The sequence below is a fragment of the Emys orbicularis genome, chromosome 1, assembly GCF_028017835.1.
Source record: "Emys orbicularis isolate rEmyOrb1 chromosome 1, rEmyOrb1.hap1, whole genome shotgun sequence".
Classification (NCBI taxonomy): domain Eukaryota; kingdom Metazoa; phylum Chordata; order Testudines; family Emydidae; genus Emys; species Emys orbicularis.
This window is the reverse complement of record NC_088683.1, coordinates 248,138,298-248,155,002: the sequence shown is the minus strand read 5'-3', so window position 1 is coordinate 248,155,002 and position 16,705 is coordinate 248,138,298. Positions and strand designations below refer to the sequence as shown.

The 16,705-nt window shown below is 39.1% G+C and overlaps 1 protein-coding gene across 1 annotated transcript in view; it reads left to right on the top strand.

Annotated features, from left to right (window-relative positions):
• The window catches only part of MGAT4A (alpha-1,3-mannosyl-glycoprotein 4-beta-N-acetylglucosaminyltransferase A), a 142,317-nt gene that overhangs the window by 95,899 nt on the left and 29,713 nt on the right, over positions 1-16,705 (top strand). Inside the window, exons 6-11 of the mRNA XM_065408858.1 lie at positions 2,877-2,923; positions 3,596-3,709; positions 4,394-4,469; positions 8,228-8,342; positions 14,371-14,501; positions 16,217-16,324. Of these exons, the coding sequence (XP_065264930.1) occupies positions 2,877-2,923; positions 3,596-3,709; positions 4,394-4,469; positions 8,228-8,342; positions 14,371-14,501; positions 16,217-16,324 (591 nt within the window). The remainder of the gene's footprint in view (positions 1-2,876; positions 2,924-3,595; positions 3,710-4,393; positions 4,470-8,227; positions 8,343-14,370; positions 14,502-16,216; positions 16,325-16,705) is intronic.

Here is a 16,705-nt window from a genome sequence, read left to right as displayed (position 1 = left end):
GGAAAAGATTGCCTGCCTGCCTGCCTGCCAGCCTTCTTAAGAGGAGGCATTGGCTGTGAAAAATCATAGCACTCGATTGGCTAACACCTGCTAACAGATAAGAGTATAACCACCTGAATTGTAATTTTTCCAGGACACCAGGTCTAATGCCTCTGCTCTTGTGAAAAGTTGGCCTTGAATCTTTTAATCACTACATATCTTTTCCTTCGAAAGGTGGCACCTCTCTCACTATTCCTGGGCATAGTTTAATACTGATTCAGGGGAAAGAGTGCTGTCTACAGAATTAGCAATACTGTTTGCTGTATTAGGTCTTCCATACACCTACTAGTCAGACCTTACCTGATTTAGTTTGAGAACAGAGAAGACTACCTAGCAGTTGTATGCTTTTGATATGAGGCATGTTGACATATTTAAAGTTTTCGTTCAGAATTCTTTCAGGAGGAAACTTACTCCCATGCATTTCAAGATGCTTTCTGTTAGGCATTATAATGGACTTTAGTTAATATAAAAGCAGGTTTTCTTAATTGAAATGGTGATGAAAATCAAAGGATAGTAGTCTTAATCAAACAAGATTAATATTGCTATAGAAATTCTTGGGGCAGATTCTCCTTTCAGTGCACATAGCTCATTAATGCTAATCTGAGTTATGGGCACATCAAAAGAAGAGTATAAATTGTCCCTTTGTTTTCCATCATTTGTAAGAATAACCAGCAAGAGGCTGTAAATAAAGCATTCTGATGAACTGCCAGAATCTGCTTTGATTTGTCAAAGGCTAGAAATTTTCTTTTGAAAATTGATAATCGGTTCCTCAGAGTATTAGATTAATAACTGGAACAAAGACTGATTTTGAGCTTTGATTTATAAATTCAAAGGCTCACTTTTTCCAGAATGGGTACATATTACAGAAGAATAGGTTGTATAATATGGCAGGGTTAGAATGTTGGTGACCTTTACCTTATAGAAGGTCAGGATTTGATTTAAATTACTTGTAACTTTAAGTTATTTATGCAGCATTATTTAAATCAGACTTAAGAGATTGCTAATAGAAATTTGTCTTTTGTAAAATTTAGACCCTGATTCATGAGACCATCTCTATTCAAGAAAGCACTTAAGCATGCAAGTTGGGGCCTTAATAGATGCTATAAATGACGGTTTTAATGTGTTTATTTCCAAAAGAAATAATCTGACTTTGAGTTGTCTATTTCTAGAAAACTTGTTTATCTGTAAATATTTTCCCTAAAACTAGTAATTCTTCAGGTATGCATGGATGCCACTGTAGGTGTGCAAGCGCTACATAGTTGTAAGCTTCCAATCTTTTGACTAGCAGTGTCTGGTGGGACTGTGTGTATGCCCTGTGCCTCTTTGTGCACCCATACAAGGGCATAAAGGACAGAGTGGCCTGGCCCCTCCCTCAGCTCCCTCTTCTGCCCATGGTAGTGAGACAGAACCTGGCCTGTGACTCAACCCACTTTTGATTTCTATAACTCTTCTCTGGTGAAGAAATGTCATCTCGGTTCTCCCTTTAATTAATTTCATTTAAGTTTTATTGGTCTTTCTCACCCCCATTCCCTCACCCCCGCCAAAAACAAAAAATGAAGTAGTTGAGGCAGATTGGGGAGACCTTCCTGGACATCCCCCTGTACAGCAGGGTGAAGTGCTTGGTGGCAGCCACTAGCTATGGTGTATTCAAAACTCACTGGGTTCAAACCCTGTCTTTCCTTCAGTGTACTAATGCCTGTGGTAGACTAACAGAGCCTGTTCTATCTTGGGGAAGCAAGCACACATCCCCAATAAGTATGCTATCTGCTGCTCTTTTTGTCCCAGACCCAGAAATCCTGGGATGTCAAGTTCAAACTACACCTCTTGGAGCAATCCAGGAGGGTAGCTTTGGAGGATGTCTTCACTCCTGGATCCAGACAGGAACAGAGAAGTTTGTCTTAGGGAAGTGCTCTGATGACTAGGCACCACACCCCTGGTTCCAAAGGAAAAGGAAGGTGAAGAAGGCACCAAAACCATCTGTGCAGGCACTGGCATCCCTGATACTGACCATGTCTACTTTGGGTTGGTACCAAAGGCCTCAGTGCCAATTGTGTCAGCACCTACTCTGAGGAAGAGAGACCCAACTCCATCCTCCAGAGCAGAAAGGCATGCCCGCACCGAGTGCAAACACAGCTTGGAGAGGCAATACCTCTATCCCGCAGAGAGGATTCTGAACTGAGAAAGAAGCCCTCAACATTAACAAAGGATAGCACCAAGACACCAGCACCACCATCTAAAGCGAGAAAGACAGGCCCACTAATATCAATGCTGAAACCCGTGCCAGCACTAGAGCCAGAACACTTCCCAGTACCAAGATATGCCTTCAAGCCCCCCTCACTGCTCCTCTCAGCACAGATATTGGCACTATCCCACTGCCAAAACAAAAACCCCAAATTATGAAGGAGTCTTGAAATCTAATGCAGCTAGTTGGTCTAGTTACTTCACTACAAATTCACCTGAGAGCAGTGTAAATACTAGACTTTAAATTTTTCTTATGATTTTTTTTTAATTAGCAATTTCACTATATAGAACACTTCGTAGACATAATATCACTTTTGTAGGTTTAGAGAAAAAAAAACCTATGATTAACTTTTAATTCTTCTGGCATGAATCTCATTACATGTCAGTCCCAACCAAACTTTTTTTGCAGCAGACATTTAAAAAGTGTTACTATTTTTAATTACGTCTCCAGTTTAAAAAAAAAAATCCATTTTCTCTATGTTGTTTGAACACCTTGTGTTCTAAAATTATGGTTGAGAAATGTCACTATTTAAAATACTTTTTCTTTTTAAAGGGGAAAAGTGTAGCTCCAAAACTGCTCTTTTTTTCTTTTCCAGACAGATCTTGACTATGTACACAGTGTTGTAGCAAGCCTGGAGAAAGAGTAAGTTGTGGGGGTTGGGTTGTTTTTTTTTTTTTTTCGTAACAAAACTGTGGTGTGAGGGAAATGTTTTGTTTACTTCCTTTTTTTTCTCAGGGTTGTTTTGGTTTCAGAAAAAATAAGTGCATGAAGACAAACCAAGGGGAAATAATTAAGTAGGTTAAACTGTAAAACAGTAAATGGGATTAAGTGGATTTGGCGTGACATAAATGGATTGGGTTGGCATGACATAAATGGATTCTATGACACCTGCATTCATGCTATCCTTTGCAGTGGTATGCTCAAACTGCCCTATAGAAGGGAAAGCCCAGGTATTATAAAAATTGACATTATTAGATTAACTAGACTATAGTGTAGAGTGGAGGAGTTACTGTTCTGGAAGACTCACTTAGGAAAATAACTTTTATACTAGTTTTGTTTTATGTTGCTTGTTTAAAAAATTCTACTGCCGTATTATGCTGTCAACATAAATTAAGAATGTAATTTTACCAGACATAAATCCTGCATATCATAAAAGTTAGAAGATGAGCCCTCATCCTGATGTATTGTGAAGGTAACATTATGCATTTGTTCCAAATGATTACAGATATATTTTTTATGTCAGACACAGTAACTGCACCAATAATAAATAAATAAATAGTCCCACTGCACTTATTTACTTGATGTTTCTGATAGATTTTCTACAGAAATCAGTTCTGGCTTGGTGGAAATAATATCCCCACCTGCGACTTACTATCCTGATTTGACAAATTTAAAAGAGACATTTGGAGACTCAAAAGAAAGAGTCAGGTAAGATTTTTCCCTCAGACCTTTCTTGTTTATGTAATGCCAGACTGAATGTGAATTCTGGAAACATTTTTTGTATATCCTTTAAATTATGTGGAAACGAGGCCCTAATTCTGCAAAGAAAACTGAATGGGTGAATCCCTGCATCCACATGAAGCACTACCTGCATGTTTTTTTCTTAAGGATTGAAGCCTAAATGTTAAGCTTTGTGGGTTTCATTTAATGTTAAATTCTGGGAAGGTGCAGTGGGAGTTCAGAATATAACAGCGTATAAGATTTTTGTTGCATAACATCATGTAGGTTGTCTGTTCTTGTTTTCTGTTTTCCTTCATGCTGTCAGGAATAAAACAGTGTATGAAACTCAACAGTATTGTTCAGTTACCATTTGAAATACCCAATATATTTTTAGAGAAAGCTCAAATAGCTGCAAGAGATCAGATTCAGTTGGGTCATTCCTCTTTTTTGAGTTGCAGCATATGGGGGCGGGGGGGCATGACCTGTTTTTTATTTTTTTGTTTTTTTCCCCCCAGACAGAGGCTTTCCTGAGAGAATAATGCCAGATATAATTGTTCTAACATTCAAATAATGTGTAATAACTTGTCATCCTTTGTAATGCAATTCACTATGTATTGTGAAATTATTTTTTATTTTATAATCCCTTGACTTTTTTTTAACATTTAATTTCAGATGGCGAACAAAGCAAAACTTGGACTATTGTTTTCTTATGATGTATGCCCAGAAAAAGGGCATTTATTATATTCAGGTAAATCGCTGTTCTTTGATGTGTAAAGCTATGCAAAGATACCATGGTGATGGGCACATCACAAAAACCTAAATAGAATATAAATAGAATGATTATATATTTGTAGGGTGATTGCAATTATGGTTATTATAGTATTAGTGAATGTGTATAAGTTGAATTACATACATTGTCTAAACTGGAAACCCAGTTGTCTATATGCTTAAGTGTGGCCAAAAACTGCTGATGTGGCAAAAAAACATAAAGGAACACTGACTATTTAATTTCGTTTTTTTCATATGCCAAAGAAAGGGGTAGGAGTGGAGCCTCTATGATGCAAAGAAACAATAGAATAGTTGTTGATGGAAGTAGAGCTCTAGATGCTGCATTATTTTTAATTGGTTTTGAAGAGGTGTAGATACAGTTTTTCTGTCCTTTGGCATATAAGCTAATGTGACTATGTATTGAGTACAGATGCTTTTAAGTGTGTTGCTAGATTCACTGCTTTTAACTAAAAGTTAAGATTGTGGTAAGAATTGTAACAGTTCTGAAAAATTAAAATAAACTTTAATGTAGCCCTGAGTAGATTTCACCTTATTCCTGCTTCCAAGTAGAAGCCCCACCTTCTCCTCCTCCTCAGATACATTTAGGGCTTGAGCTGCTATTAGAAGAAACAGCAGCATGTTTTCTTCAGGCAGCATTTGCTGCCAACACTGCCCCCTACTGACATATAAAACCACCTAATCACAGTATGGAACACATATCTGTACACAGGGAGAAAAGAAGAAAATTAGTTGGGAGGTCTCAAAATGAAGGTGAATTAAAGTGAGAATTTTTAAAAAACTGACCTATCTTGGTGGTTAACTAACCATGACTCTCCCATTTTCTAAAATGTGAGGCAACTGAGTCCAGCAACGCTTTAAGACTTGGCAGGACACCTGGAAGACTGAATGTACATAGATTAAAAAAAAATGTATGTTATACTGTTATGAGCTGGGTGAAACCTTGTTATGGGTTGAGCTAAAACCTCATTCAAACTGGTGTGTGAACGCACCCTTTCTTTGATAGTTGTAAGATACAGTTAAGGCACCACACCTAAAACAAGGCTTATTAGATTTTGTCTAGAAACTATCACCATGTGGACAGAAGGTTCCACTGGGTATCGTGTGAGAGAACACACACAAACTGAGAACAGACAAGAACAGAAAGAGAGGCAGAGGTAAAAAGCAAGAAAGCCAAGCAGTAGCCTGTGAGCACAATGTGACTCTGGAAAAAGCTAGAGAGAGAGTTTTGGGTCTGGTGTTAGCTAAAGATGCTTGGGGTTGTAAACTAAGAAACTTCCCCTTTTGTTCTTTGTTCCTCCTACGTTCAGACAAGCAGGATTTTGTACAATCCTTTTAAATAAACAAGATTGCATCAAGGAGATTTACCAGACTCCATCAGTTTTACTTGCAACTGGAACATTGCCAGAGCCCTGAAATTTGACTAGCTGCTCGGATCAAAAAGGGGTAACAATACCAATATTGCACTCTACATTTACTGTTTAAAAATGGCCTTAGAGAATGATGATCTGATTGGCTTATAAGGAATCATGGCCATGAAGAAATTTTCCGTTAGATCCTACCATAAACATGTAGAAATAAAGGTGTTAAAAGCTTACAAAAAAGTGTAAAGTTCCTTCTGTTTATTCAGATTCTGCACAATATACCTAGGCCCTTCAGTGTTGTCCTGTAGTATCTCTTATCAGGATGGTTGAAGGCACCTGAACTTTGGCCTTCTATCTCACAGTACACCAATGGATGCAGTTAGACAGTAATTTTAGAATTTAAGCTATTAGGAAGATTTGGTCCTGCCCTGGGGTTTGTACAGCACCTACCACAATGGGACTCCTATCCTGATTGGAGCCTTTGAATGTTACCCCAATACATATAGTAAATAAGAAGTAATGCACGTTATTTTCACACTGTGTTGAATCACTCAAACTGGTTCTTACCAAATAATTATATTTGTGACAATAAATACATGAAGAAGAATAAAAAATCGGTGTTGAGATTCATCTTCCCCCCCCCTACATTTATCTGTTTATTTCTCTTCCCATGTAACTTTAGTGGTCCTCACAGTTGACATGCCATTTTATATATTCAGTGTTATTGTCATGTTGGTCCCAAATATTAGAGAGAGAGAAGGTGAGTGAGGTAATATATTTTATTGGACCAACTTCAGTGAGACTTGAAATAAGAGCTCTATGTAAGCTGAAAAGCTAGTCTCTCTCACCAGCAGAAGTTGGTCCAATAAAAGATAATACCTCACTCACCTTGTGTGTCTCATGCCATTTTGTAGACTATTGTGTTGTCATCTGCTATGATGTCAGTTTTGTTACAAATAATACATGTATTCATGTGAAGTAAAGCAAACAATATAACCAATTAATCTATATCTGGAAACTCACACTTAGTCATTGTGTGCCTACAAACAACACATGCGATAGGAGGAAACATATGTATGGATACTAGTATTCAGCGCATCCACTATGGGCAACAGTTGTAAGCAGAAGTGGGCAATTTTGGGGATAGAATCCAAAACACTCACTACTATGGAACATTTGAAATTTAAAAAAAAAAATTGTTTGTTTAATCATGCCAGTATTTGCTTCAAAGCATAATTCTAAAATGGAAATCATTCTGCTTTGAATTATGTAAACATTTCTATGCTTATTTTCCATGATGATCGCTTTCTACATTTGCTGAAACAATTGCTATTGAGGGAATGGGACTATAGCTTCTGTTTTCAAGCTGTTATTTTTATTGGCCATTATAAAATGCACACATAGGAACCTACAGTTTCCCATCTAAGAAATGTGTGGGGGAAAATACCAAATAAAATATTATAGAAGTTAAAAGATGGTGCTTTCCCTTTTGGTACAGTTCTATTATATGCCAGAAAGTAGCAACATCAAGCAAATTCACTACAGTAGTTGTGTACTACAGTATTTAATATTGCCACAGCCTTCTGATCAAGGATGAGAGATCATTATTGATAGCTTATAATCTAACAGCAGTTAAGTATCAGAGGGGTAACCGTGTTAGTCTGTATCCATAAAAACAACGAGGAGTCTGGTGGCACCTTAAAGACTACTAGATTTATTTGGGCATAAGCTTTCGTGGGTAAAAAAAAACACTTCTTCAGATGCATGGAGTGAAAATTACAGATGCAGGCATAAATATACTGACACATAAAGAGAGGGGAGTTACCTTACAAGTGGAGAACCAGTGCTGACAGGGCCAATTCAATCAGGGTGGACCTGATAATTTTCACTCCATGCATCTGAAGAAGTGGGTTTTTTACCCATAAAAGCTTATGCCCAAATAAATCTGTTAGTCTTTAAGGTGCCACTGGGCTCCTCGTTTTTTTTGTTTTTTTTTTAACCGCAGATAAGTACATGCGGAACGGAATCTTTATCTGGATATTATATGCTTGTAAAGAGAAAAGTTTTTTAAAACTATTTCCTATCCAGTTCACTCTTATGTGTTCCCAGATAGTTGATGTATATATCCCTGGATTTTTGCTATAAAGAGTCTCCAAATTAATTATCCTCAAATAGGTGGACGGTGATCATGCTTCTACAGTAATAATTCTTGTGTATGATGCCTGGATACCAGGGTGGTGTTTGCACTAGAAATCTATGGATAAATATATTTTAGGACTACTTTTTCCTTGCTGTACTTTTTCTTTTTGCTTTGCTCTTCCTGCTTTGTGTTAATACGAGTGTTTGATTTCCCTAGCTTGAAGATGACATTGTTGTCAAGCAGAATTATTTCAGCACGATAAAAAATTTTGCACTTCAACTTTCTTCTGAAGATTGGATGATTCTAGAATTTTCTCAGCTGGGTTTCATTGGTAAGAAAAATGTCCACTTTAGTAGTTTGAAAAGAAAAAGTTCAACCACAGAATCTCTGATTAATAGTGCTGTGACCTCAAAACTACCTTCTTTATACTGGTAATGGAACAGGAAATAAAAATGGATTGACTTTTGTGGCTATATGCTGTAACTATACACTACAATAATTGCGGTTACCTATGGATGTTTGAGTCAGAATTAAGCAATGGAAAATGTGAAAACTTTTATAACTAAAAATTAAGTTACTTTAAAAAATATGGAAAATCAAAATTTAAACATGTCTTATTTCTAATCTGTCGGCAAAATAAAAATGACATTAAAAGAACATTGTGTATGTGAAGCAAAGGGACAAAATCAAGAAAACTCACCCAGCCCAAAGTAACTTTTATGTCTTTTGGCCATTAGAGACCTCACAAGTTTCCAAGGGTCAGCAGCCATAAAAATTAGTCTCTTTTGCAGAAAGGTTCTATTCTACCGTCCTGCTTCCACTTGGAGCAACCATGTGCCTTCCAGAGCCTGTCCCCTTTCTAGGGATGGAATCACAAATACCACCTGTCATTTACAGTGGTTAGGATAATGACAACAATGTTGAGACAGAAAATGCAGAGTCCAGAATCTTAGCAGGTTGACCACCGCTATGTCATGAAAGTAATTTTAGTGTTCTTTGTTTCCTACACAATAATAGATTTTACTGAGAGGCACAAAATTTACATAAATGCAACTGAAAGAGCTTTCAAAGGAATTTAACACTTTGAAAGTTGATACAACTAGAATCACAGTCTGGTTTGATCTAATTAACCATAATGAACTAGAACCACAGTGACAAAATTTGAAACTGATTCAAAGAAGCTATGACACCTTTCCATTAGTTAGTCAATGTTACTGATCCCAAATACAAAGATCATAAGTTGAGCCCCGAACAGGAAGAAGAGTCTGAAACGTGGCTAGTGGAATGTAACTCTGAGGTTTTTTTCATTCTTTTCCAACGTTTCAATTAAAGACCCAGATCTCTACCCACATATTTGTTTGCAAAGGAAGTTGTGTCTCAGTTCATTGTATTAAGGTGGTGGGAAACAGTGAATGTAAAATTAGACTTTTGATTTCAGAATTTTGTCAATATTTAAAGAACCTGCATTCCCCTGAAGTCAGCTTAGTATCAAATGTGTTTTTAATATGTTCCTCTCATGCCCAGGAAGTGGGGGAGATATGACCCTTAACAGGCAGGGCCGTCTCTACCCATACGCAAAGTACGCAGCTGCGTAGGGCACCAGGAAATTTGGAGCACCACATTTCCTGGTGCCCTGCGCAGCTGCGTGCTGCTCCAGTCCCTGCTCCGCCTCTTCCCCATGGCCCCCGCCCCTGCTCTGCCCCCACCCCACCTCTTCCTGCCCCTGCTCCACCCCAGCCCCACCCCCACTCCCTGGAGGACTGCTGCAGGGGTCGGGCCTGCACTCACCATGTGGTAAGTGGAGCAACCCGGCCCCAGCCTGCTCCACTCCCCTGGCTCCCTGCCTTGCCTCGCTGCTGGTGAGTGCTGGGGGGCGGTTCCCCTCCTTCCCCCCAAGCCTGGGAGCCAGGGGAACAGAGCGGGCTGGGGCCAGAGGGCGGTTTCCCACACACACACGGAGGCCTGGGACCCCACACAGCCCCCCCACGGGGGGGGGGGGGCTGCATAGGGCACCAAAATGGCTAGGGACTGCCTTGTTAATAGGGCTGTATAGCAAGTAGAATGGGTGTCCACTGGGTTGAAAACATCAGTCAGCAACTTTCCCCCAAACCAAAACGGGAGGAGATGGTGATCCGTACATTTGACAATGAGGTGGTAGGCCCAAACAACAAAAGCAGTGTGGAGACAGGAACTGCCTCAAATGAGGAGAAAATTTTTCAGTTCTTAAGCTAGGCAAGAACAAATGTCTCTCTTCATCTTGAGTCACAAAGTTAAGGTTACTTCCAGCTGAAATATCTCCTATTATTTTCATGGCGCCAAAAGGGACAGGGGTGAGAAGAGGAAAAGGACCAGCCTCGAGTGGAGAGCTAAGAGTTCATTTACTTGAGTTCTTCTATCCTCCAAGCAGCTCTGTTACTCCTGCTAAGGCGTTTTCTGTACACCTTGTAACTCTCTGTGACTGCCCAAACTTTAGCTCAAGAGACTGGCCTGGAACCTAGAATGCCATGGTTCTCAATTTCTGGATTGAGCAGATAAACCTTAATTATGAATTTAACTTGGGTTTTGGAATTTGCTTCACAATCTAACCATTCTCTTAAGGTAGATTTTCGTATGAAATTCTGTGGTTTTACAAGTAATGTAAAATTAATTATAGATTTTCTTAATTAGCATAGTACAAGCTGGAATGTCTTCTGGCATGCAGGAGCTTGCAGTCTGCAGTTTTGTAAGACTGAAAAGGCAAAATATTTAAAATCTACCATGTGCTGAATCTTGAGTTTACACTTGCAATTTAGGACATGCAACATATAACCCTATGAGTAGAGCCCTACGTGGATAAAAAGTGTATATCTGTATCAGATCTCAAACATGGTCCATGGATATAAAGCGGATATCCACAGATTTACAGGACTCTAGATATAAAATTTAGATCTGCATCCATCCACTATCCGCAAATATGGTCCATGGCTATAAAACGGATATCTGCAGATTTGCAGGGCTCTACCTATGAGTAAGGCTATATTTTAGTCATGGGTATTTTTAGTAAAAGTCATGGACAGGTCACAGGCAGTAAACAAAAATTCATGGCCTGGGACCTGTCCATGACTTTTACTATATACCCCTAACTAAAACTTGGGTGGGGGTTGCAGGTGCTCTGTGGGGGGCGGTCCAGGGGCACCGCGGTGCTGGGGGAGGTGGCCTGGGACCCTGCTGGTGCTGGGGGAGGGGGCAGGCAGTGGCCCGGGACCACCGCTGGTGCTGGAGGCGGGTCTGGGTGGTGGCGCACAGCCCAGGACCCCTGCTGGTGCTGAGGGGGAGGGTTGGCGGGGCTGGCAGGGACTCCCTACCCAGCTCTGTGGGTCCTTGCACCTCCTAAGCGGCAGAGGGGCCAGTGGGCTCCGCGCAGCTCCCTCCACAAGCACCGGCTGCGCAGCTCCCATTGCCCGGGAACTACAGCCAATGGGAGCTGCGGGGGCTGCCAGCACGGGCAAAGCGCGGAATCCCCCTGATCCCTCCACCTAGGAACTGCAGGGCCATGCCAGTGGGAGCCGGGGAGCCCCCCACCCCAAGGTAAGAGTCACCCCGTGCCCCCCAACCAGAGGTGCTGAAACTAGGATGTTGGGGGATACTGCAGGACCCCCAGGTTTGAAGTGGTTTCCATTATATACAGGGTTTACAGTTTGATTCAATGGCTCTCAGCACCCCCACTATACAAATTGTTCCAGCGCCTCTGCCCCCCAACCTCATGCCCCTAGCCCTGAGCCCCCTCCCACACACCCAAACTGCTGCTGCTGGTCCAGGGGCTTCCTGGCTCGGGCAGCCCCTGAGCCAGCACTGGCTGCTGCAGAGTGAATCCGTGACCTTTGTGACAGAGTTTCAGCCTTACCTATGAGTTACTTTTTAAAGTATATTTACAGATCATCTGTAAAAGGGACACATGACCCCTACCGTTGGGGAATAATAAATAAGCATTATTTATTACATGTTGCTTATTTCATAGAGTTTCTGGTTAAATCATGAGTAAAACTGATTGGAACTCAAAGATTAGAAGTTGAGTTATGCCAGATTGCCTGTTTGTTGGCTTTTCTTTTTATGGATTCTGAAAATAATTACTTTTAAAACTAAATTAATTAATTGTCTCCAGCTGCTCTCTCTCTCCTTTTTATCTCTTGCTCTCCCATGTATTATATTTACTGCTTACTCCATTCTGTAACCATTTCATTCAGATGTTATTGCCAGTAGGCTTTCAGCAGGATTTACCCATGACTTCACCACATCTTAACAGTGTTTTTTATTGAGAGAGTTAAATCAGGAGTCTAATGCTCCCAATTTAACTACTTATTCTATTTTTAAGTTGAGTGAATTTAGTATTCATTAAAGTGTGTGATTAATAGCATTGTCTAGAGACTTGTAGAGATAGTGTAATCATCCATAGTGCAAAATTCTTCACAGTTATCGTTATTCTTGATTTGCCTTATCTCTGCTATTCCATTTCTGGTTCTTTATGTGGACACATACGACAAGTTGTACAATTTTGATGATAAAAGATGTAGGGGCAGCCAAATAAATCATTATTTATGACTTGGGATGAGATTTATATCCAGATCTCCAAAGGCAAAAGTCTAGCATATTGACCTGTTATATCACTTTGTCCCTATCGATTTAACTTAGAAAAATAATAATTGAAATGTTAATAGAGATGTGGCTTTAGCCATACTCTGTTGAAAGCCTTAGCTAGCTTACAAGTTCATTTATAAAAATGGTATTTTGTTTTTGTTAAAATTTGTCTTGGCTGTAAATCTTATTTATGCATACATCTAATCTGTTTTTTTTAAAAGTGCGATAGAAAACAAATTGTTTATACACAGAGGTGACAAATTCATCCTTGTTGATAAGGGGTTTTGACTGACAGCCAAAAAATAGTAGAATTCTACCGTCCATACACCATAACAGAAGTTGCATTCTTTGTATGCTGTGCTGAATATATAGTCTTTAAGTGTTGCCACTTAAACTAAATAAATTATAAAGGGTGGAATTCTGTGCTTCATCTCTAAGAGGCACAGCACAGAGTCATCAGTTTTGAGGTAGGGGGATGCCCTCTCAATTCTGGGCTGCTGGGTAGTCCATGGTATATCATAGGCAGCTCTAGGGACCTGTCTAAACTATGGCGGCCTGTCTCCAGCTGCCTGTGACCTGCAGCGGGTGCTCAGAATCTCTGCCATGCGAAGTGCTGCAGCCCTGTCCTGGACATCCCCTATGCCAGGGCTTGCAAGGGAGTCCTCTGTCTGAAGGCAGCCTTACAACTGCATTCCATAGTTCTATGCTGGGGGAATCCTCCCATGGCTGGATGTAGAGGTTTTTAGAACCCCTAATATGAATGGGCCGTGGAGCAGGGGCGAGAAGCTCACTCAAGTTTTTAAATTTTTTCCAATTAAAATATTGAGAACAAAAAGTGAACTTTGGATGAGATTGGACTCTAATAACACCAGCTGCCAGACAGATTTGGTCAATGGATCCATTTTAATATTAGCCAAAGAACTTCAATAATTTGCAGAATATAAGCATAAAAATAGTTTAAAAGTTTTTCACTTTTAAGTGAAATAGTTTAAAAGTTTTTGGAGATATAAAATTAGTTTTGGAAACATTCTGATCTGTGGCTGTAATTAACTCTGTGTTTAACACGACGCTTTTACTAAAGATTTTAAATGAATGATTTAAATATCTGTAATTCAGAGAAGAATGAAAACAAAGTTTTTCCTCTTGAATTGTATCTTTTACATTAATACTGACCCGACAAAATACTATGCAGTCAGAATAGTGTAATTTACAATAGAGTTAAAATATACTGAGACTCTAATGGACTAATAAACTAATAGAAGGTCATAATAGGTAATAGTAAATTTTCCACTGTATACCTTTTTTGAATCCCACACTCTCATTTGCCCTCTTCTCTATAGAAACACAAAATTAATATTTTTAATATGGAGAAATAATCTTCAGTGTTGTATTGCTAATTGTTTACAGAAATCTGGTCCTATTTTAAGTTTGACTTTTGTATTCTAAAGTTCTCTGTTCTTGGAATTGTTGAAAAATTCCGTATTTATATTGATTTGTGTTTTATTATGCAAGTTGAGTATTTTAATGATGTTGGGAGTTGTAATATTGTAAAGAGCTGTTTTGTGAAGTTTTCCTGTTTATACAGTTTTGCTCAACTTGTTGAAATTTGTGATATCAGCTGGGATTTCCAATTGTGAGATGGTAATACAACTTGCCTTAGCACAAACAATATGGTCTCTAGGCTTGTGATCTCAAAAGAGTGGTTTCAGAATAACTATTATTAATTTAGAATAATATCTTTACAGGTAAAATGTTCCAATCTCCAGATATCACTCTTATTGTAGAGTTCATATTTATGTTTTATAAGGAGAAACCTATTGATTGGCTCTTAGATCATATACTCTGGGTGAAAGTCTGCAACCCTGAAAAAGATGCAGTAAGTTCAATTTTTATTATGTAGCTTTTAATGTCGCTTCTTGATAAAAAAGCTTTATTTTCTGTGAATCTAAATAGTAGTATGTGATGTGCTGATTCTTTTCCTGGTTCGTTCATATCCCAATACAAATCTCAGTCTATGGTTAGATCTGAATCTGAGAGAAAGTTTTGGAGACCTCAGAGATCAAAAAAATGGCTTTCTTAGATTTCTTAATGTTTCAGATTTGGGAGGCTTAGAAATGCATTTTTTGGGGAAAACAGAGGTCAGCATTTTTTGTGCCTAGAAGTCCTAAAATAACTAGCAGTTGCACTAGCTATATTTAACATTCTGCAGCAAAATTATTTGAGTCCACTTTAATTTTTGAAAATAATTATAAAGGTTCATCCCAGTAGCTTAATGGTAGTGCTCAATACTTCAGTGAAGGAGTCCTTCATTGAATATACAGTCTCGGAGTAAATTCCTGGTCCTTTTGAAGTCAATGAAAGTTTTTCCATTGACTTCAGTAGGCCAGGATTTCACCCAGGGTTTCTTCATCTTCAGACTACCACATTCCTGTGGAGGTAGTTCTTGTAGCCCTATAGGGAGTGTCTTATGTAGCGACACAGAAAGCTCTCTGTCCAGTGAAGAAGCAGTATTGACTAGTTCAATTAAAAATCTCATCCAAGTCTCATTAACCAAAAGAATGATGGCTACAATATGGGGTACAAAAGCTTTATCTCTGGGGTGCTATTCTGCTTGTGTGTTTGCCTGCAGAGTGTTTCCATGTTAACTTTACACACTGCTTTTTTTGGCTGAGGTTTTTGTGTATGAAAACTCTAGGGGTAAAATTCACACATCAGTGAAGGGGCCAAGTGTAGCTGAACCACTTCAGTTCTGCTGCATGGGCAGGGCAGCTGTTGAGAGATTATATAAAAGGGTCTATGTGCATGGCACAGTTGGCACGTAGACCAGTATAGATGGAGAATATGGGGCATGTGAGCAGATTGCTCTGAACAGAATACTTGTAGTCAGAGTATAGTCCAGATTTATACCATACTTGAGAATTGGATTTACTGGTACTAGAAACAAGAATTAAACAACATAAATCTCAACCTGAGTTTTCTGCCCAAGTTTGATGTTTCTAAGGTTTCCTGCAGATGCCATTAATTCGACCTTCCTTATATCCCTGTAGCGTTAACAAGCCCCACGTACAACAATGAGTGAGCAGAATTTACTCGGCAGCTTACTCAGGTCCAATACCAGCTAGATAGGGTGGATCAACAGGAGAGCCCCATTAGTATTGTCACAGGGTGTAAAGGGGAGAGAGGAGAGCATTTCGTCTGAGACTATACAGACTTACTGGTCACATATCATCATATGGAGGCTGTACAGAAATTACCTGTTTGACTGGAGAAGTAGTTGTGGTAGGGTTACAGGCTGCCCTGCACCCACCTACTGATTGGTAGATAATTTCTCATGTAGTTCCTCTGTACAGAGCCCATTTACTCAGGCTTTTTGCAGGAGGAGGAGAGGAGTAAATTTTAACCAGAATGAATAGCCCAATGGTGCTCTTAGGCAATGAAAGAAGATAGCATCAGGAATGAAGTATATAGTTCCGGTTTCTTGTAATTTGTTTTGGTTCATGAATCATAGATTATCATACAATTTCAATAAAAACTCACTGATCTTTCTTTATTATCTTTGCTAATGTGAGGTTTTCTTGATTTTATTTTAAGAAACATTGTGACAGACAGAAATCTAATCTACGAATACGCTTCAGGCCTTCCCTTTTCCAACATGTTGGACTGCACTCCTCCCTAGCAGGAAAGATCCAGAAACTCACGGTTAGTAGCTAAAACTTCCCTGCCCTTCCAGATCAGACAGGATTGATAAGTGATTTTTCATCAGATGAGAAAATTAACTTTTTGCTATAGTTTAGCATTTTCAAGTATACTATATTATACTCTAGTTGGAATTAAGCCTGATTAAAGCTTGCTACCATAGAATAGAAGAATGTCCAGCTCAACTCATATATTTTTATACAACTTCTGCATATAGTCTCTCATTTTAAATCTCTAACCTTTTATCTGTAATACTGTGACCTTTTAATTAATCAATACAGGGTTTGAGATGTACAATGGAAAAAATGGATAATACATTAGTTGCCCTTTGTTTTCCATTTGCTTTTAAGTACTAGCAAAATTAGCCACTAAGGAAAAGAGACT